At 43.3% G+C, this 23,407-nt stretch overlaps 1 protein-coding gene across 5 annotated transcripts in view; it reads right to left on the bottom strand.

Annotated features, from left to right (window-relative positions):
• Positions 1 to 23,407, bottom strand: part of MAPKAP1 (MAPK associated protein 1) — a 304,461-nt gene that overhangs the window by 20,033 nt on the left and 261,021 nt on the right. For all 5 annotated transcript variants that reach the window (XM_075560780.1, XM_075560781.1, XM_075560778.1 and 2 more), the window contains one exon: positions 3,782 to 3,919. In XM_075560780.1, coding sequence (XP_075416895.1) covers positions 3,782 to 3,919 — 138 coding nt within the window. The remainder of the gene's footprint in view (positions 1 to 3,781; positions 3,920 to 23,407) is intronic.

The raw sequence follows: 23,407 nt of genomic DNA, 5'->3' as shown, positions 1-23,407 counted from the left end.
AGACTTTTCCTAGTTAAGCTAAAGTATAGCTTAGTTTTAAGAAGATGTTAGGGGACTGTTCTATATACACACATGCACACCAGCCCCCCCCCTTCCTTTTATCCCCCTCCACATGGTGGCCCCTGAAATCCTTCTGAGAACTCTACAATTCTGAGGAACAGGGTTTGAAAGTACTGCCATGTGACTGGGCCTTAGAAATCGTTTCAGAAGATTTCTAGATCTCTGAAACTGAAATGAGAGGAGGAAACATTCCAGTGAAATCCACATCTGCATTTTTTTAACCTGGCAGGGGAGATACCATGATCACATCTGCATTTTATTTTTAACATGAAACCATTCCAAAGGTCTCTTTGTTGGAACTGTCAACACTGAAACGGTGGGGCACTGGATTGCTGTTGGCCATCGTACCCCAGGGTCTCGATCTTGGTCTCACGCACACAGATGAAAAACACAGCTGAGCCTAGAACAACAGAGGCTTTTGAACTGCACAGGTAAAATTCAGTGCAGATTTAAAAATAATTCCCCATGACCTGAATCATCTTTGCCTAAGCAGTTGGTCTCCTCTATAAACTGCACACCGAAGGATTTTTCCTTTGTGTTTAGTACAATACCATAAACCTTGTGTAAGACCAAGGGACCCAAATAAAGTGCCACTAGTGATGCTGAGAGTGCTCTCAAGAAGCAGAGAAAAGCCATGACAATGTAAGAGAAAATGGAATTGCTTGATACAAATAGGCTTCACAAAAACTACATGAAAAAATTCCATTATCGTCCAATTCCATTTTCCCAGAGCTTTCTGAAGTCCCCTTATATGTACTGTGTACTCAGATCAGTAGCTACAACTTCAAGATAAATGAATCCATTATAAGGATCACTGTCAAAAAGAAAAGGAAATTCATAAAGCCCAAACTGCAGCTATGCCAGTAGGTGCAAAATCTTTGCACTTTGTGGTAGTTACATAATCTGTGGTCAATTTGACACTTAAAGTGAAGGGGTGGAGTTTTGCCTGTCAATCAGGTCACAGCTTGATGATCTCATCTGGAGGTGCTACGGAGATAAATAGCTCACTGGAGGCAGGGCAGATACACACTTCCTGCGAGACAATACTGATGACCAGCCTGATGGAACTACGCTGATGGCAGCCAGAGCCATGGAGCTGGAGGAGCACCGTGGAGACCCACAACAAGTGCCGAGATGCTTCTACCACCACTGGATCCACAAGACTTCAGTGGGTGTCACTGCATGGCTATGTGAGTCTAAAGAGGAATTTATGGACTAGTATCAACATATGAGGTAATATCAGACTTATGGACTTGATCTGAACTGGGCTAAGATGTTTTCTCAATATTCTATTGCTTTCTTATACACATGAGTATCTATGAATTTGTTTCTCTAGTCAACCCAGACTAACACACACTTTTTGTGAAATACCTTTTTATCTCATATTGAAAATGCAGCTTTTATCTGGATGTATATAACATTCAAAATATTGACATTAATCAATTGTTTATGTAAGGTTTTTGGTCAAGAGTAAGCTATTAGTTAAGCCAGGGGTCCTAAAACTTTTTAAACAGGGGGCCAGTTCACTGTCCCTCAGATCCATTGGAGGGCCGGACTACAGTTTTAATTAAAAAAATATGAACAAATTCCTATGCACATTGCACATATCGTATTTGAAGTAAAAAACAAAACGGGGCAAAAACACCCAGCGGGCTGGATAAAGGTCCGCGGCGAGCTGCATGTGGCCCACGGGCCATTGTTTGAGGACCCCTGAGTTAAGCTTTTGGGGAATAAAAACACAGTTTTTCTCCTATGTGTGGGTTGGTATCCCAACTTCTGCATTGCTTAAAGGTCAAGGGTACATCCTTACTGACTGAACCCTACTGGTGAGGAGTGTCCCACCCTTGACTTTCCAGTGCCCATACCACATCTTTCCTGGGCACAGTGTGAATCTTAGTGTGTGTAGGGAAATCTGAATCTTGCTTCCAGTTCTTTCCCTGGCCTTCCCACTCTAGCGTCTCTTTCTGTGCAATGTGTAAGAGACTGCCTTTCATTGCTGAGAGACATAGAACATTTGTAAAGTGGTACTTTTCAAAGCACCCTGAGTATGTGGAAGAAAGGTGCCGGAGCAATGGTTTCTCTATTGGCTAACAGGCCAGAGTGAAAAGCCTTAGGAAGCAGATGCTTAGCCCAAGGCAGGGAGAACCGCAGCAGAAGGCAATTTTCTCACCAGCTGTTTCTGGGAGCCACCTTGCAGAGCCAGAGGGCTCACTGGGGTGACAGCAATGGTGAAATGGGGTTGGGGATAACTTTACTGGTCTCCTGCCCTGCCCACTGAATTTTCCCTTCTTGTCAAGCTATAGGCCCCAAGTCAAAAAGAAAAGAAACAGTCCAGCACAGCTGGATTTGACCCACCAACCAACAAAAACACACCCCACACCCACCCATAAATGATGTAATGAAGCATGTGCCCACCTGCAAGCCCACTTGAGGAGCTACTTCTTAAGTTCCTCAAAGACTTGAGTTACACTATAAACACTTGCTGACCTTTACACATTTTATTGTTCCTTCTCAACTCACTGTAATTGAACTGATTCTGACTCATAGTGACCCTGTAGAACAGAGTCGAACTGGCCCTGTAGGTTTCCAAGACTGTAACTCTGTATGTGAGTAGAAAGCCTTAGCTTTCTCCTATGGAGAAGCTGGTGGTTCAAACTGCTGACCTTGTGATTAGCAGCTCAATTGACAGGTCTCTCCACCATCCCTACACTGCCACACACCACTCCTTAAGCATATGTAATTCCTTATAACACTTGTTCTTGAATTTAGCAAATACTGTAACATTTGGGGAGGAACAAAAATGAGAAACTGAGGTCCTGCCCCAAGTTACTAAATCAAATATCTACTGGGGTGGGGCGTGGGTATTCCCATTTTACATATGTTCTATAGGTCATGCTGGTATGTACCAGAGGAGTTTAGAACCACCATCTTGGAGCTTTCTCTAGCAACGGATGAATCTGAACACAGCTTAAGGTTTTCCTTCCATGGAGGAATTTCAAAGTGATCTGTGTGTCCTTTTGGGCCCCCTGATAGGACTATAGTCCTAAGAATGATTCATCTAAATGTTAATCTCAATTACTTAACTGCAGAGATATAAAATGCAAAATATACAACCAGACTGTATGCACTTTGATAATTTAAGCAGAGGAACGTCAACCTGGCAGCAATCTCTTTTGTAGGACCGGGAAGGAGTTTAATTACTAGCAGGGAGGTCATGCAGCTGCCATAATCTGTGGAGCGGTCACATATCTGGCACGACAGTTAGCTAAATCTAGTCTTCAGCTGCCACTAGAACTCCTCCAGCTTCCCTTGATTTGGTATGGAAGGCGGGCAAGTCCAGGTCTGATGGGTCAAGTCCCCCATACGGGGAGATAAAGGGGAAGGAGAAGGGGAAGGAGAAGGGGAAGGGAAGGGAAATGGAGAGCTCTGGTGGGTGCAAGTTCCCAGCAGGAATCTGCCCTTCACCCACAGGCCCCTGGGAAGGCCTGCTGAGGTAAGGAGCGGGGAGTGTGAGGTTCACTGCTGGCATCGCGACAGACTGGAGGGAGGCTCAAGGCAGGCTCTGGGTACCAAATACAATCCCGTTTGATTAAGAGAAATTTCTGGTAATGAATTAAACAGACTCAAGGAAAAAAAGGAGACGGTGGCAATATATTCTCCTGGCACCCAGCAGAGAGAGGGGGATGAGGAAACAGCGACATAAATAAAAGGGACTACTCACTGGGGCTTTTTTCTTCAGCAAGGTCACAGGCACAGAGCAGGTCAGAATCAATTGAGATGGGTTTCTGCTTAATCCAAAACTTAGTGCTGGCTTTCTGATTCGTAACAGGGTCTATCTCGACCTTGTCTCCAGAGATACCTGTAAGGCCAAGGGGAAGACAAAAAAGAACCACAAAAGGAGGTGTGAGTGTTTCCAGTGGAATGGTTTGACCTACTTTACAAATCCTAAATCGGATGAACAAATCCTAAATTGGATGAGTGCTGTCTTAGGGCTTTGGAGATGCCAGAGACATCTTAACACAGACACAAGGAGACTCCAACTGGCACAGAGGGGTTGTGTACCATCTGGTTATCTGAGCGAGCGAGGTGTGGGGAACCACCCCCAAAATATCACATGAAACAGCTTTAAGAAAAGTGCTTTCATAGCTGTAACAGATACAGAATCCAGGTCACCTTTCTATTGTAATGAAGTAAATGCTACGATTTATAATGCAGTTTTGACCAGTTTTTGTATGTGCTTACTTTTTTTTAAGGATCTGAGTTGAACAAATATGTGTAATCTGACTTATGCTTGAAGAGCTAAGTTACAAGGAAGAATTTTGGATCTGGAAACACAGTACTCTCCAAGAATGGGGGAAAAATCTTAACACTAAATAATCACCTGAAGTATATTTAAAAGAAGTTACAAGAGGATCAAAGGTTTCTTTTTAAATAATCTTCGGAGCTCTTGTGTTAGAGGTCATTACAAGGGGACTTCAAACGTTCGCGGAAAAACTGAATGAAAGGGTCATGGAATTTCCCCATGACCTTGTTCAGGCCTCCTTTCTGAGCGAGACACTGGCTGTGAGCTTCATCCAACAAAGACTTTATAATAGGAATTCAGAATGCTCAACACTGGCACTTCAGAGCTGCGAAACACATAGCAGACTGTGCAGTGACTGCGAGTAAAGGCGCCAGAGAACTAAGTTCACACCAGGGATGAAAGGCGTCCTGGGCTAAGAGGGCAACGCACCCCAGTTACTCTCTGGCTGTTACAGGGGAGGATTCGCTCAACCTGACATCTGCCAGCAAGGCCAGGTGCGCTCTCGCTGGAAACTGAGGAATCTGTTGATGAAGTGAGATGGAACCCATTCAGTATGCCTTGTAGGGTGAGCCCCATATGGAACCTTAAAAGTAATTACATTTCTAGGCCATAGTTTAAAGGTCAGGGTCAAAGTGGAGACAACAAAATGAAGGATGGATTTAAGAAATAATTAAAATAAGGAAGTATAATAATACTGTAACACCCCAAAATCCAAGCTAGCATATTTCATACAATGAATCTTTGTATTATGACTCAGAAATGCCTGGATAGAATGAGAGAAAACTTAGCAAGTCTAGTGTAGGCAAAAAAAACAGCTCAATTTAACACAAAACACACTACTCATACCTTGGCAGCAAATTTAAAATTAGAAAATAGAATCCTAATGATTAGGCCTGCTACACCCTCAATTCGTTTCTATTTCTTTTATGAATCGATAAATCCCATGTACGGTTAGACAAAGGCAGGAGTGTGTATAAGACAGGCTGTAGCTGGAACTCCCGTTGTCTGCAGAGAGTGTAGTGGTGCTTGCTTCATGCAGTGATGGTCATTACCGTGTGATCTTGGGTAAAGATGAACAATCGGCAGCTTCTTATTAATTGAATGCTGGAATTTTTCATTGGACTTATTTCAGGTACATCATATTTCAATTAGGCATAATGTCATAAGTCCAACTGATTCTGGACGTGCAGGTCTAGATGATTTCAAGAGGGCAAGAACGTACCAGAAGACCAATTTTATTACATTTCACTTAAAATAGATTACGACTAGCCGGTTACACTCTTCTCTCCAATTTGGTCATTAATTGTTAAAGATCTGGGCATTTCTAGATTTCCCTCAAAGAAGAAAAGTACTTAAGCTATGGTTTTTTGGGGTAGCAAAGGTTGTGTGTGTGTGTGTTGTTTTTTCTCCTCTCCTCTTCTGCTTATTCTGACATTTATAAAAGTCAAAATGAGCAAAGCACAATAAATGCGCACATCTCTTCTGTGGAAATAAGCCCTGCTACGCTAATCCCTTCCTCAGAGAAGAAGGGAACCATCACCAGGCAGACACAGTTTAAAAATTTGTTCTACAGCCCTGCGACTCCTGAAGCCGTAGTCAGTCAATGTTGTTAATGTACCTGGTTAATTTGATAGGATTTGTCAGGTAACTCCACTGGAAAATTATATAAAACTGTTCCAGATGAAAAGATGATAGTGACATGAATTAAAGTGATAGAACAATAGTGGAATATAAACCAGAAATGACACCCAAAGTGGCTGTTGATTTATTGCCGTACTGAGTTTGGTTCTGGGCTCCCATGTATATTAGCGCTACAAATCTGGGTCCATTTAGCAGAGGGATGCTCATACATACATCACCAGCTCCTGCTCCAAGCCAAGGTCACTCCCCATTGCATCAATCTTTTCAACAGAGCCTACTTCACAAAGCAGGACTTTTGTAACCATCTCAGATGTAACCGACTCTGGTCCTCTTTCATCTTTCTTTTATCATGTAAAGTACACTTTAACTTCTATTATTTTTATCTGCACATTGTTACTGTATAGTTCATCCATTATGGGTGGTATCTCTCCATCAGCTGCCTCTGCTCCGCACGGCCACAGCACACTAGCCCAATGACGCCCTTTCCTGGGGTTATTGTGCAGTCACTGTTCACAGGGGGAACCCCAAGTCTGGGGATGTGGGATGAAGATGTGGGAATAAATGCGTTTGGTTCAAAATGGGGAAGACACAGAGGACGAGGAGGGGCGGGCAGGGGGCTACCATGTAAATAAAAAGGAGTGTTCCAAATAAATTGTATGTAATATCAGATTTTTTTTCCTGAATCAAATCACATTCTCCCACTGACTTCGAGTTCCTGAGATATTTTATCTTCAAGGTTCCCAACACTTTAGTTTTAAGTTTCTCTACCCTGCAGGCTTTCAGTCAAGCAGTTAATGATCTGTAAAACACTCCCTGGCCTAGAGGAGCCACTATTTAAAGGAACCAGGAGGGGAATCTTTCCTGATGGGAAAAATCCTTTCGTACATTAAATAATCTCGCCCTACTTGATATGTGTGCCAGCGAGCCTCTGCTTTTTAAAGTAGGACACGTGACCCCACGGCACCTTATTTGTGCATGCCGGACAAACAGAAGCCTCTGCTAACAGTCCAGGAGGTCTGAGGCAGTCTGTAGTGGGCGACCAACTCCTGAGCTCGTGCAGACAGCTCCACTTGGAGAATGCAGCCTGGAAGCAAACAGAGCTCTCTTCTGTCCCTCACCTGGGAGTCCTAGGTTTCCTTCTTGATTGGAGGAAAGAGGCAGCCTATGGAGGGGAGACTAGTTGGGAGACTGATGGCCCAGGCTGAAGGAAAGGATTGGAGGAGGGGGGGGGGGTGCAGGAAGCATGTGAAAAAGAGAAGTAGTAGGATATGGGAAGTGAGGAGAATCAGAGAGGTTACTGGGTCATCATCACAGGGGTGAGGGGAGGAGGGGGACAGGAAGGAGGAGATTATGGAAGCCAGGCTAGTAGACGCTGGTGTGGAGATGTTAGCAGTGTGGCTGTTTCTCCACTGCTACCAGCTGAGGGGAGTGAGCTGCTGGGTAGGGGGTCAGAAACAACACCATCTCCCCAAACTTACTGCGCGCAAGAAGATTGCTAAATGTGTGTCCCTGTGCATCACTTTCTCAAAGCCAAAGTTGCCCCAAAGGCCTCAGGTGAAACTCCAGAACGCTCCCAGCTGCACTGGTTTCAGCAGGCTCCAACACCAAGACTCAATCACTGGCTGCACTCTTCTCCCGAGGCCCAACAAGCAAGATGCCAATTTTAATGACTTATGCCAATTTTAATGACCTATGTCAATTTTAAGCACCTATGCCAATTTTAATGACCTATGCCAATTTTAAGCACCTATGCCAGTTTTAAGCACCTGTGGCATTAGCCACCATCAACATCACAATTTAGCATTAACTGTCACAGACTATGTGCCAACAGGATTAGGAATCCTTTGAGTATATTAATTCAAACTTCACAATTAACTTTGGGAAATTCATTATTATGTTTATCTCTGTTTAGTACATGAGGAAATGGAAACAGAAAAGTTCACTGTAATTTGAGCCCAGGAGGTCTTGTTTCAGAATCTATTTTCTCTGTTACTACACTATTTGGCAAGAACTATGTGAGGTTTCTTATATAACACACTAAAAAAAGTGACCTTAGTACCAAGAAAGAAAAGCTGGGTGCTAAGCACATCTTTTGGACCCACGGTCCCTCTGCTGAGAACCTCTTAGAAGAGAAAACTGATGCCAAGACATAAGGGGATCTCTAAGGAATGTTAGGTCCACAGATGGTGAAAGAAGACAAGGCACGCCCTCTGGTCCCCACAGTGGGGCGGAACAAGAATGGAACAGAACAGATCAGCATTAGGAGCTAAGTCATGAAACCCTGGGGGATTCCTGAAAACAGACTCTGACTCGGAGGGGCAGTGTCCGGAGCCCCACTGCACCAGTGGGGAACAGTCAAAAAGGTCAGAGGACTGACAGGGAACTCTGTAATGTTTGTTGCGTTTGTTTTTTCTTCCTCTCTTGGTTGATGTTGTTCATTTGTTGGTTGGTGTTTTGTCTTCACTGGCTCTGTTTTGTCAGTCTATATAAGATAGGCATGAGAAGCAAGCCCAAGGAGAAAGCAACGGACTGACAGTTCCTGGGCATCTTGGGGAAGGAGCTGGGCTGAAGGGAGCGGCGAGCAAACAAGGTAATGGCAGGGGAAAAACTAGGGATCTTAAAATTGATGGTGGTGGTGGTGGGGGTGGGGGGGTCTAGAATCCTGGTCGTGGCAGAGCAGCTGTAATCCAGCACAGCGGGTCTCAACCTGTGGGAATCAACCCCTTTGGGGGTCGAATGACCCTTTCACAGAAGTCGCCCGATTTATAACAAGATCACAATTACAGTTACAAGTAGCAACAAAAATAATTTTATGGTTGGAGGGGTCACCACAACATGAGGAACTGTATGAAAGGGTCTTGGCAGTAGGAAGGTTTAGAACCACTGATCTATCTAGTAGGAGGAATTACTAAGACGCAAACGAAGGGTGAACATGATCATGGGGCAGGAGGGGGTTAAAAGGAATAGAGGAAAGTACTAGGAAGCTAAACTATTCATAGAAGTACAAACTTAAAGCTATACCTACGTAAATGTATTGATGCTTAACAATAGGGATATTAGCCTATATACAAATATTTATATGGTAACACATTTAGGCAGTGGGCGGACTCGGGCCTGTACTTAAGTATCCCCTCAACACAAGGATACTTTATTATAATAATGTGGCATTGTGTGATACCCACAGAACCTACACAATCGCTGAAGACAAACTGGGTGCATACACAAATATGATGAAGAAAGCAGGTGGTGCTCGGCTATTAAAAGATATAGCTTCTGAGGTCTTAAATCTTGAAGTCAAGCAGGGAAGCAACAAAGTCCACATGTAAGAAGCACACCAGCATGTGTGATCATGTCCGTGGGAACAGACATCAGAATTCCAAAAATAAATAATCTCATCGAGATGGTGGAGAGAGGTCATGTTAGAGACCCAAAGGCCATCTGTGGATAATGAGACGACCTCGTGCAGAGGGGCTGCAACACAGAGGAGAAAATGTACCCGGGGGTAGTTTAGCACCGATGAAATACACAAGGCTCCTCTAGTTCTTTAATCCCACCATTATGATCTCAGTCCAACCTCACAATTCCCTCTAGACCGGTGTACAGACAGTGGCACAGATGAAAGCTTTCAATACACAGAATTCAGGAAAGACAAACCCCCTCAGAAACAGTAATGGGAGCAAGGATTCCAGGAGGATAGGTGAAGGGGCGGGGGCGGGGAGGAAGAGGGAATGGATAGCCATGATGGCAGAATAACCCCCCTCAGGGGAAGAATACCAGGATAGCAGGTGAGTGATAGAATGGGCAGTGTAAGATATGTATATAAACAATAATACACAATATATTAAGGGTTTGTGGGGGTGGCAGGGGAGGGAGGGAAAAAAAGCTGACATCAAAGGGCTCAAGAAAAAAGACAATGTTTAGAAATTGTTGATGTCAATAACTGTACATGTCTGCTTGAGATAACAGATGTATTGTTTGTTATATGTAAGAGCCCCCAATAAAGTGATTAAAAACAAAAACAGGGAGGGAGGGGAAAAAAAGAAGAGCTGATACCAAGGGCTCAAATAGAAAGTAAATGTTTAGAAAATAATGATGGCAACATATGTACAAATATGCTTGATACAATTGATGTATGGATTGTTATAAAAGCTGTAAGAGCCCTCAATAAAATTATCTTTAAAAAAAAAAAGAACTTCCCTTAAAGCCAACAAAGTTTCCCCTTAGAGGGAATTTCCCCTGAATTTGGGCTTCTAGCTTCCTAAATTGTGAGAGAATATATTTCTGTTTGCTAAACTTCTATTCTCTGAGACTATCTTGGCAGTGGCCCATCTCCAGACTCTAGACATTAGTCATCCTCTCTGCACTCTGGTGGAGGCCCCTTGGCCTTGGGATGTCCCATTCTACTGGTTCAACTGAGTGACAAACTCACTCCTTTAACTCCGGCAGGCTTACTTTTTCTGTTCCTTGGACATGGTGGCTAAGCTCCCTCAACTTTGGGTAGCAGCCTGGCCCCATTCCCATGGCAGTTCCTACTGCAGCCAAAGGCGGTAGAGATATGACCCCTTTGAACCTTCAGAGGCCACAGCTCCACCTTTTGAGAACCCAGAGGTTCCAGTGCCACCCTTTGAGACTGAGGCAGCTGTACTTTCTATGTCCCCTGTCTCTTTAGCTTATAGAGTACAGACTTTGATTTTATGGTCATGTAAAACACACTAATTAAGGATAGGGTTACACTGCTGATTATAAATAAGTGCTGCCAATATGTTGTACACGTGTAACATGTTGAGATGACAAATGTGTGATTGGCAGATTTACAATGTGAAAAAAATAGCAGTTCAGGTTGCTTATATACAACAAAGTATTTCATGTAATTTGGCTCTTTAGTGTGGAGGTTTAGGGCCATGGTTTCATGGGACATCCCAGTTCCCTGGCCAAATAATATGTTTAAGGATTCTCCGAGGTCACTGCACAGTACCTGGGGTCTTAAAAGCTTTAAAGTGGCCATGCCAGGCCCAAACATTGGTTTCCATTCACCTGAAGCAGCAAGGAAGAAGCATTGGACTAGGAGGAGGATATGGAATGTGTGGCTAATTTTCTCCATGAAATCAATAAAACTGGAATGGTGTCCAACTATACCATTACCGAACATTTTGGTAAGATTCTACAGATGAATCCTAATCAAAAGGTAAAAATGCAGGAAAAAATGTCAAATTCTCAGGTAAAGACTTTCTAAAGTCATTAAGGGGAGAAAAACTCCTGCAATCATCGCTTTGAGAGGATCTTTAAACCAATATATCCCCTGACGCCTTCTTGAACCTAGCAATAGTTTAGTTCAACTAGCAAAGAATGTCTGTGTTAAGCATTATGCTTTCTAAAGGAACTTTCTGTATGGGATCAAATTCGCAACAATTTGAAAGATTAGATGGGAACCTTAGTTGGCAGTAAGTTTATGTTAATGAGGGAGGAACAATTCATAAAAAGAGTGAGAATGGTTACACAACTTGAAGCATATAATGTCACTGAATGTAGTAACTGTTGATTTGATGTATACCGTCTATACGCGAGGACAAGCCGAGTTTTTCAGCACATTTTTAATGCAGTTTTTGTGGTAAAAGTAGGTGCCTCGGCTGATATTCGGGTCAGCTTATACTCCAGTATATATATGGTATTTTTGTTGTGTATATTCTTGACAAAAAATAAAAAAAGAAATAAAAAATATAAATGTAGTGAGTAATCTTGTCCACAGCTGTCTTTAGTGATCTCTCAGTTTCTAGCAATAAACAAGTGATTGCTAAACTGAGCAAATAAATGCACATGTCTATTTTACTCAGCCATGGTAAATGGCAGTATAAGGTTCAACCAATATTCTTAGTCCGGTCACTAAGTATGGTTGTGATTTCTCTGGCTAAAGTTTTTGTATAGAGTCACTGGTAGGATAAGCAAAGCCACTTGATGACATGCTACTAGGTTCTATTTTAAGTAATTCAGATCATAAACATTATTAGGAAACAGGAAACTTGGCTTTCACTAAGTGTGCACTTTCTTACATTCAATGAGCACCAAGAGACGAACAGTTGATCTACCAAAGATGAAATATACAGAACTATGAAAATGACATAAGAAGCTTTTGAAATAGAAAATTTGTTTATGATGCAATACTACATGAAGATAAAAGGATTCAATTATAAAAACATTTGTAGAGAAGACTGGAAGGATAATATTCCAAGTAGATTTCATGGAGTCAATTCTGGTTAGTGGTATTACATACATTCTTACTTGGACTTTTCTGGGTTTTTTCCCCAAAAAACAAATTTCTCACCAAAAACAAAAAAATCAAAGATCTTTTTAAAGGTTGACTTTTTTATCCCTGTTGCTTACTTTTTATCCCTGTTGCTGCTTAAGATGTCCTTTCTCAAATCATGTTAAGCGAGGTAAGCCAATCTCAAAAGGACAGGTATAACGAGTCCCCTGAGGTAAGTACAATCAGCACAGCAGGAATAGAACAAACATAGCTCATAATACACAGGTGGAAGCATAGGTAGTCAGACTAAACCCAAACCACACCCAGGGAAGTACATGTGAGTCCAACATAAAGAAGGGGAAAGGGAGAAGGAAGGGGGAGAATGGGGGTGGGGAGAAACTGAGATGATGACAAGGGGGTAACAGGGCACTAACCCACCCAGGGGGAGATTATTGTTTGTGTCTTCACAGAATTGGAATGTGCATATAGACCCCACCATGACGCACCAAACCAGGAGGGCAACATAACATGTGGAGGAATCCATGAAAAGACTGGACTACAGGGCCACACAAACCAGAACCAGTCTAAGCCCCACCCTGGAAATGTGTGCCACAGATAACAACACTAGACCTTCTGGTGGGGGAAAGGAAGCGACCTACCCTGTTTCCCCGAAAATAAGACAGTGTCTTATATTCATTTTTGCTCCCAAAGATGTGCTAGGTCTTATTTTCAGGGGATATCTTATTTCTCCATGAAGAAGACTATGGTACACATTTACTGTTTATTATTTTATTAAAAGAGACCTCGCACTTCCAATCTGCTCCAGCTGCACTGCAGCCAACAGTGAGCTGCGCTGCAGCGCCCACTGATATGGTCCAAGTCCAGTCTTACAGTAGCATCGGGGGTCTTATTTTCAGGGGATGCCTTATATTTCAGTGAGAGGCAAAACTGTAGGTAGGTCTTATTTTGGGGGGATGTCTTACTTTCGGGGAAACACAGTACTATACCCAGATGAAAGCGGAAGTAAATGAAGGGAGAGGCAGGGAGTGGAGGACACCATGTGGCCAACCAAGCCCTGAGTTCAATAGCCCCGCTCAGAGCAGCCAATGCACAGAGAAGACCATATGGCTGGCCCCACTATGAGACATGACACCCCTCACTGACCCATAGCCCTACGGGGGACAACATTGGAGACACAGTGTGGGATCTGCATCCAATCTGACCCCACCACACTGAGGCAAAACACTAAGGGCGTACGACAGAACAGTAAGGGGAGCAAAGCAGGAAATCCCGAGGGAGTACTAAAAATAGACTTTCGGACCAGGGTGTGACACTCCATCAGACTCCACTGGAAAACACTCCTAAAGGTCAACAAACAGACCTTGAACAATTTACAGGCTTTTTTGGTTTGTTTTGTTTTTTATTTTGTTTGTCATTGGGTTTTTTTGTTATTGCTGTAGTTTTATTTTTCTGTGTTGCTTTGTTTGGCCCTGTCTTGTTTTTATGTGCATAGTATTATCTCTGCAGGTCTATCAAATAAGATAGGCAGAATAAACAATGTGGAGAAGAAAACAACGGGACCAATGGTGCTGGGGGGACACAGGAGAGGGGAAGGTATGGGAAAAGAAGTGGTGCTAACCAAACCAGGGACAAGAGAACAAGTGATTCAAAACCAGTGGCAAGGAGGGTGTGGGAGGCCTGGTAGGGATTGATCAAGGGCAATGTGACAAAGAGGAAATACTAAAACCCAAATGAAGGCTGAACATGATAGTGGGACAATAGAAAAGTAAAAGTTGATAAAGGAAAGAACTAGGAGTCAAAGGGCATTTATAGAGGTCTAAATTCAGGTATATACATATGTAAATATATTTATATGAGAGGATGGGGAAATAGATCTATGTGCAGATATGTATAGGTTTAGCATTAAGGTAGCAGATGGACACTGGGTCTCCACTCAAGTACCCCCTCAATACAAGAGCACTTTGTTCTATTAAAGTGACATCCCATGATGCTCACCTTCCTGACACAATTGCCAAAGACAAATAAGCCAAAGTACATAAGCCAGTGTGGTGAAGAAGGCTGATGGTGACTGGCTATTGAGAGATGAAGTGTCTGGGGTCTTAAAAGCTTGAAGGTAAACAAGTGGCCAGCTAGCCCAGAAGCAACAAAGTCCACATGGAAGAAGCACACCTGCCTGTTGTGATCATGAGGTGTTGAAGGGATCAGGCATCAAAGAACAAAAAATCTGATCATTGTGAATGAGGGGGAATGCAGATTGGGGACCCAAGGCTCACCTGTAGGCGACTGGACACCCCTTTGCAGAGGGGTTGCGAGGAGGAGACGAGCCAGTCAGGGTGCAGTGTAGCAATGATGAAACATACAACTTTCCTCTAGTTCTTCCATGCTCCCACCCCCCACCAGAACCATCATGGTCCCGATTCTACCTTACAAATTTGGCTAAACCAAAGGATGTGCACTGGTACAGACAGGAACTGGAAACACAGGGAATCCAGGACAGATGATCCCTTTAGGACCTGTGCTTAGAGTGGTGATACCAGGAGGGTAGAGGGAAGGTAGGGTATAAAGGGGGAACCTATTACAGGATCTACATATAACCTCCTCCGTGGGGGATTGACAAGAGAATAGTGGGTGAATGGCAGTATAAGATATGATAAAATAATTTAAAAATTTATAAATTATCAAAGGTTCATGAAGGAGTGGGGAATGGGGAGGGACGGAAAAAATGAGGAGCTGATACCAAGGGCTCTTGTAGAAAGCAAAAGTTTTGAGAATGATGAGGGCCACAAATGTACAAATGTGCTTGACACAATAGATGGATGTGTGGATTGTGATAAGAGTTGTACGAGCCCCCAATAAAATGATTTTTAAAAAAGATCTCCTTTATCAACTTTTAAAACGTGGGGAAAGGAGTATGGGAGTATGTAATACCTGTCTATAATGGACAATTATGAAAAGTGACCCTAAGGTTGAATATGACTTTTATAGTTCCAGCTAATATTTCTTTGGTGCCCAAAGAGCTGAGGCACTGGAAAGGGTTCTGTGAGCTGCATTATGCCCCACCTGGTGCCATTCTCAAAAACGGCAACTGGAAGGTTCCATTTTCCCACCATTTTCTGGCAGGTGAGGGGAGCATGAGGCTGGCCTGGAGAGGCCAGGGTCAGTCAGTCTCGTTCCTCAAAGCAAGGGAGATGGTTGGTCTTCTTTTCCAGCATTCCTCCCCTAACCACTTAGCCACAGCTATCTGTCATGACCTTCTCATGCTCCCACTTCTGACAGCTTCCAGATACAGCCAGTCAGACTTCACTGTAAGCAAACTATCACAGCAACTGACAAAGGCAGAAAACACTGCCTGACTGCTGCCCTACATCCACGCCAGCAAGTGACTCCTTCCTTAACAAGACAGCTCAGAATAAACAAAAACGCAACCCTAATGGAGACACACCTCTCTGGGGAACCTATTTGTCCAAGGCTTGGTTATCACCAGGAGACCCTTGTCTGTTTTAACTAACTCAAAGATTGCCATGGAAGGAATTTAGCATTGTATATCATCTTCCACTAACACAGGGCCACGAGGTAGGCACCTCCCTGTACAGTAGCTTATTGAGCGCCTACACCTCTCGGCGAGGAATACGCTGCAGAGTCAATTCTGAGTCACAGTCACCCAATAGGACTGATCCATGAGTTTCCCTGAAAATCATCTCTATCGAAGCAAATTGCCACATGTTCTCACTGGTTGTGGGTTGACACCGAGGGCTTTTCTGCTAGTGGAGGAGTGCTCAACCACTGGAGCCGTGTGATATCTTAAGGCGGTAGTGCGTAGATTAGGGCTTTGAAGTCAGACAATCCTGAGTTCAAAATTCAGTTCTGCTACTTCCTGGCTATGGTAGTGCATTTGGGCAAGCTGCTCTAACGGAGATGATACCCTAAAATGGGGTCACTGCGAGGACTGAGGGAACCAGAGCATGCAAAATACTTGGATTAGAGACGACGAATAATACTACTTCTAATCATTATTCTTTACCTGAGTCAGGCACTGGACTGAAGGTACTAACAGACTGTGTGACAGACCCAGTGGCAAAGGTCAGGACTGGGCAGGCAAGTCAAAGATTGACAAGTGGGCTGTACACAAGGAATATGACTGGCCCTACCTCGTCTGGGACTGAAGGGAAATTCTCCCTGAGACCTGCTCCTATATTGCATACCTGAAGTACCAAGCTCCAGAAGGGCTGTCTACCTGGGGAGACCAACTCCTTCACCCCTATAAACCTTGCAATAAAGTCCATGATCAAGTGTCATTGGGCACATATCTTTTCTGCAACCTCAATGGGTTCAACAAGTGCAACATTTGACAACATTTGCATTAGGAAACTCTCATTTTACAGTCTCTGCTATAGGTGTTATCCTAGGCAGATCCAATCCCTCCTCCATGAGCTTGAGCTTCCTCTCCTGTAAAATAGAGGTAAACCCGCTGCCCCAGGGTCAAAGGGTGGGAGGGCAGAGTACATAAGAAGCTTAGCACGTTGCCTTGTTTATAATCACAGCTCCATTATCACTAACACGGTTATTAAAGACGAACCTCAGGAAAGGGAATCAATTGGACAAACTGCACAGCTGGGATGCAGTCTAGGGTTGCCTGAAGACGCGTGTGTGTGTGTGTGTGTGTGTGTGTGTGTTCTGACCTCCCAGCTGTTTCTTATTGTCCCAGAAGAGAATGCAGACCCTTAGGAGGCATAGGCCCCTCAGGCACATTTGCACTCTGCTCCTGTACGACAGGAAAACACCCCTTTGGCAGAGAATAGGGCATTTCACACTTATGCCTCAGTGTATTTTCTGAGGTACTGTTTACAGGCTCAGACATCATGAGCTATAGTTCATTCATCAATTCTCTGCAAGTGTGAATCTAAGACTACAAAAGCTCCACTGTTGTTAAATCCTGGGGTAGCTTTTGATAGAATTCTACAATCCTCTTGTCTTCAGGCTACCTAGAGCCGAGGAAAGCTCCTGGGAGTGCACTGAACAACTCTTTGCCAGAGTGGATTTTGCTGAGTATACACAGTCAATCGATAGTGTCCACACAGCAGTCAGCGAAGTCTTTGTAACTTGCCTAAATTTACACACAGGATTGGACACACAGGCTGCTCAACTTTAATGAGACCACAGAGATCATCCAGGCTGGGGTTTCATTCCTTGTCTGAAGAAAGAGAGGCTCAAGGCCTTGACTAGTGTCACCCATGCATGATAGGAGCTCTGGTCATAATTCATACTAACCAGACCAAGCTACACCTTCTGCAATACATTTAAAAATCTGAGCTGGGTCATCACTAAAACGATAACCCAAAGCAAATAGGATCTTGAACCCCGAGGCCTATTTTTGGTTCCATTCAACCATTCAAAATTGTTTGGGTATGACTGAACGATTGAACTGTTCAATTGTATGTTATGTGAATTATGTGCCAATAAAAGTTTGGGGGAAAAAAGATTACAGGCAAGAAACAAAAACAAACAAAATTTGGGAACCACAGTTAAAAGCTGCCAATTCCAATGTGTGGATAGTATGAGATTTGGTGACAAGTCTAAGAAGCACTGACTAGAACACTATCCTTGGAATGGAAACTAAGGGACAGCCTGAACACAGATGAGATCGAGAATGGAGAAGAGCACCCGGCACAGCGCTCTGCACTGCAGGTGGGAGCCCAGAGAGTATCAGCTCAGCACTATCTGGTTTCAGAGGAAAGCTAAGGGCTCTTTCTCACTCTCTCAGAAAAGGGAGTTGTAGGGGCACCGAGCTACTCAGATCTCCACCCTAACTACTCTCTCGGTAAATGGATAGCTCAGCTGAGCACACAATGCCACCTGGAAGCAGTAATGCGGTCTCCTGTAAGAAGTTCCAATGCTGTTTGTAGGATGTAAAAAAAAATCAGGTCTTTCTCATGTTTAGGTCATGGTAGATGCCAGACATCAAGGATGCCAAGGATGAGAAGTGATAAAATAATACATAACCTTGGATGAAATCTTACACACTGGTCTCCCATTGATTCCATTGTGCCAGCCACCTGAGGAAACTGACACTTTTTATTATCAGCAACCCTAGATTACTAGACGAGAATTCTCAAAAAAAGGTTGGATCAGTAATTCACCTTTTGGTCAGATAACTAATACTTATCAATAATATATTACAGGCTTCCTAGGTCTAGCCTTCTTTGTATTCATACCCCTCCGCCCGCCCCCCCCCCCCAGCCTTTGAGTGTTTAGTTGGCATCCAACTCAGTGCCCTCACTTCTCTGCAGTGCTCAGGCATAAATGAGATCAACTTTAATGGTAAAAACTTCAACTCAGTCTATGTTCAAACAAGGTCTACACTTAAAAAACACCTGCACTTTTAGGCCCAACACAGAGGGGAAGCAGACAGATGAAAAGGTCCAAGAAGACTTCATGGAAATACAGGAATGGCCAGGTATTGTGGTTTTTCCAGCCTGGCAAGGAGAGGATGGCAAATAGATTTCAACCTCAGTACCAAGTCCACATGAGTGGCAGCTGTCGTTCATAGAGCCATGCTGTAATGCATTCTGGGGTCAGGCCTAGCACCAGAGGGAGTAAGTGCAATGGTTGATTAACAGTGCTTAAAGGGGAAACAAAACACTCAGAATTAGACCAGTCGACAACATCATGATAAATGGAGAAAGATTGAAGTTGTCAAGAATTTCAGTTTACTTGGATCCACAATCCATGCTCATGGAAGCAGTAGTCAAGAAATCAAATGATGTACTGCACCGGGCAAATTTACTTCCCAAAGCTTGTTTACAGTGTTACCGAGCAAAGATGTCACTTTGAGGACTAGGGTGTGCCTGACTGTAGCCATGGGATTTTCAATGGCCTCATATGCATGCAAACCCTAGACAATGAATAAGGAAGACAGGAGAAGAATTGAATTATAGTGTTGGCAAAGCATATTGAACGTACCATGGGCTGCCAGAAGAGCAAATTTGTGTTGGAAGAAATATAGCTGAGTGCTCCTTAAAGGTGAGGATGGCAAGACTGTCTCATGTACTATGGACACATTATCAGGAGAGATCAGCCTCTGGAGAAGGCTATCATGTTGGATAAACTGAAGGGTCAACGACAACAAAAGCAACAAAAGGAAGAACTTCAACAAAATGGACTGGCACAGTGGCTGCAACAATGGATTCAAATATAACAGTTGTGCAGATGGCCCAAGAGCAGGAAGGGTTTTGTTCTGTGTAGGACAGAGTGTAACTGTTTGCAGGAGTCACTGAGTGGCACCTAAAACCAAAGAGAAATAAGACAAGGGGCCGGCAGTATACTGCTACAGTTTAGGGCAGGGAGAAAAGGAATGGGCAGATTATTGCCTTTAATCTACGACAGGTAATCACGTCCTTTGTGAAGGAAAGTTATTGATGATGAAGGCATGTGCAGTACAATGGAAGGCATGCGTTTCAATTCTAGTTCTGTTGGAATGGGAAATCCTGTATTCTCCTGAAGGCAGAGGAAGAGGGGAAAGGAATTAATACAATACTAATGGTGCTGGAGAAGTCAAAGGAAGGTCAGTGAACTGCCACAGGAGTTGGTACAATGGGCTTCCAACATAAGCACAACTGTGAGGATGGTGCAGGACAGGAAAGGACAATGCTTCCTCCTTTTGTGGCTCATACCCACTAAACGGCACCTCATAATGACATGACAACAGTTTTGCACCAGATCTTATTAACAACGCCATTTTCTGTCATGGCTTGGGAATAATGTGCAGTGAGGATTGATAAGGTTAGCAGGATTGAGAGTTCCTTGTATACAGCAGACTGTTCTACGTGCCTCCGACAAAGCAGCTGGTGGGCTAAAACCACTGTCCTTCTAGTTAGCAGGCCAGAGCTTAACCCAACCCGCCACCCACACTCCTTGATATGTGCCAGCAGTTTCATGACTGAAAATAGTTTTTCATCATAGACAGCAAAAAATGGGTTTACGTCCAGGTCTTGCAGATCAAAGGTTGAGTCTCTTATCCCTTAACTTTCTCAAAAACAAATGGCAGATGGTGAAAATGGAGCACTGGACAGGACGACCCCGTCACGAGACACTGCAGCTGTAACAGCACTGCAGCGCTTGGGGACTGCGGCCCTCTGCTCTGGGGCAGCTTTTGTGAAATCAGCAAGGCTGTTGGGTACTTGCCGCACACAGACATTTACCACTTAGGACTTGCCACAGGGGGCACATGAAGCCTTTGCTTCTGACTGACACAGGATGGATGAGCAGAGGAGGCCATCCATCAGTGTCAGGAAAGATCTGAAGCACCTGGCTAGTCAGTTGAAATAAAATAAATTATTTACTGATCTCAGAATCCAGCTGCTTACTTGGGGCTCAGAAAGGGTGTGCTGCCTTGCACGTTGTGGTACCTTCTGTTTCCGAGGGAAAGAACTTCTGAATGGGTGGGTACAGTTCTTTTTAATCGTTGTTTAATTGAAGGGTTATCATCTGCTTTGCAAGGAAAGAAAGGGGCCCTGATGGTCCAGTGGTTAGGTGCTCAGCTGCTAACTGGAACCCACTTTTCAGTTTGAACCCACCAGCTACTCCGACCCGGGGGAAAGATGGAGCAGCCTGCCTCCTGGAAACCCTAAGGGGTGCTCTGCTCTGTCTTATAGGTTCTTCGGTAGAGGGTTTGATTTGGTTTGCAAGGAGGGAGATAGGGTCTGAAACTACATCCCTGATCTTCACTATAAGACAGGAGGTTGAGCTTATTTACAGTTCGAATGTCACAGAATCCCTTATGACTTACCAATGATGTTTCTGCTTATCATATTAAATATTGAACTTGAATCCATTGATTGAAACAAATGTTCTGACACTAACCATTGTAGAAGCTTCTCAGAGCTTCACTCTCCACTAGAGGGTGCCATATATGCTGCTGGAAATGCCTGAAACTTGGCTTCCCATGGCCCCCACTTGAGTATCACTGCTCTTGGGAGAGATGTTTGCATTACGGCCACCATGCACTTCTTCCTCAGCTACAAGTGAAATTCTGCTCACAGAGTCATCCCCTAATCTCAGTGATGTACTTACATATTTTCTACCCGTTAGAGTTCTACTTCTTTGACACTGTGAGTCATACAATCCTAAAGGGTCAACATTCAAAACTTTCATTTTATATATATATATATATGTGACAAAAACTAAGATTGAAAGGGAGGGACTTGCCCAGAGTGAAGCAGTAAAGATGGGATCTGGATTCAATCCTGACTGACTCTAGAGCTTGGGGCTCTTTCCACAGATTCTTTTGTGAACTTTTTTCCATTTTAAAAATGAGGGGGCTAAAAAAATAAAAAAGGCGAGGGGGCTGTGAAAGTTTGTTGGAAAATTCCATTATTCTAAAATTCTATTTTTCCACCAATTTTTGGAAACGCGCTCATTTGTCAGATCTGATTAAGTAGTTTGTGAAAGAAATGGGGAAGTTCATGACCTTGGGTATTTTCGGATGAGTCACTTTCTACCTTTAGAGACCCATCAGAGATGGGTTTGCTGTATGCTCACCTGGGGAAATCTTCACCATGGACCTTTGTCTCGACTGTCGTCTAGCCACTTCTTGGGCTTCCTAAAACTAGTCCTGCTCAGAAAAATGCAAGACCCTTTGTTATTGGTTAAAGGCTGCTGGAAAAGTAATAGAATGTCTGAGTAGCATTGCTATTTTGAAAATATATATGCATAGGAAGTACCTATATGGATATGTGGAGCCCCGATGTGGATTACATGTCAGGCTGCTCATCACAAGGGCATCAGTTCAAAGGCAGCAGATGCTCGGAGGGAGAAAGATGAGGCTTTAGACTTCCGAGAAGAGTCTCAGAAAGCCCAGGAGCCGTTCTAGAGGCTTACACTGAGTCCGGAATGCCTCGATAGCCTTGAGTGTGGAGATGTGTGTGGGTGTGAATTTAATTTTCCACAAAGTTCATTTACCCACATAATAGACCAAGAAATAGAGTCTAGCCGACCTCCCAGGTGGTAGTGGTGCCTGGCTACTCTCCAGCAACTACTACTCGCTGAGCTCTAGAAACAACTTTCTTTGCTATTTACCCTTAGATTGTCTTTTTGGGTTTTTTTGTCTTTAGTTTTGAACATTACATAAACAGACTCATACACTATGTACTCTTTTGGGTCTGGCTTCTTTTTGAGTAGCTTTTTAATTTTTATTTCTATAAGTATACCAGGAACAGTAACTCCAGAAAAAACAATAAAAAATTTTGTTTTAGGAGCTAACATGAAATAAGTAATTCTTACCATTTTAGAAGCTTAAGATTCTTTGAGAGAGAAGAGGAAAAGGACAGGTAGAGAAAAGAATATAAGGTGGGCTCGATGACAATTACATGGCAGTAAGACTGCTCAAAAGAGGTAGGGCTTGTGTTTTGGTTCAAAATTGTTCTTAGGTGCTGGCAAACGGATTCTGACTTACAGTCAAAACAGAACAAAATACTGCCTAGGCCGGCACCAATTGTGAGGATGCTTGGGCCAACTGCTGCAGACATTGTGTTAACCCACCTCATTGATAGTCTTCTTTTTCACTGATCAGAAGGGCAGCATTTACCCAAGGGGAAAGTTCAGAAGGTTAGGAAATGAGAAATACAAGGGTACCCCTCCAAAGCTGGATTTTTTTCCCCAAAAGCAACGTATTTAAATTTTTTTTGCAAAACAACCTTATCACCTTCAAAATACTCTCCATTACACTTAATACATTTGTCAAATCTGTGATTCCATTCTTTTAAAAAATAATTATTTTATTATATTATAAAATTTATAAATAAAAAATAATACAGTATGGAGATATATATTTTAAGATTTTAGAGTTAATTCTCTGGTGAAAAATTCATATAACACCCAGCAGATCAAGTCACTGTGGAGTCTTTCTTCTTTCCTTTTGCTGCACTGACACTCCTTTGCAGTCCCTGGCTCTTCATTCTGTTCTTGCATTAATCTGCGATTCCATTTTTGGAAACATTTTTCAAACTCGTCTGTTTGGATGGCTGACAGTACCTCCTTGTTTCCTTCGCCTCTTCTACTTCCTCAAATCACTGTCCTTTCATGCCCCTCTTCATTGGAGGAAACAAAAAGAAGTATCACAAAGAAAGGTCAGGTGAGTAAGGTGC

This window comes from Tenrec ecaudatus, chromosome 10 (assembly GCF_050624435.1).
Source record: "Tenrec ecaudatus isolate mTenEca1 chromosome 10, mTenEca1.hap1, whole genome shotgun sequence".
In the NCBI taxonomy this organism is placed as follows: Eukaryota; Metazoa; Chordata; class Mammalia; order Afrosoricida; family Tenrecidae; genus Tenrec; species Tenrec ecaudatus.
The sequence above is the reverse complement of the archived record's forward strand: the minus strand, read 5'-3'. Positions and strand labels throughout refer to the sequence as shown.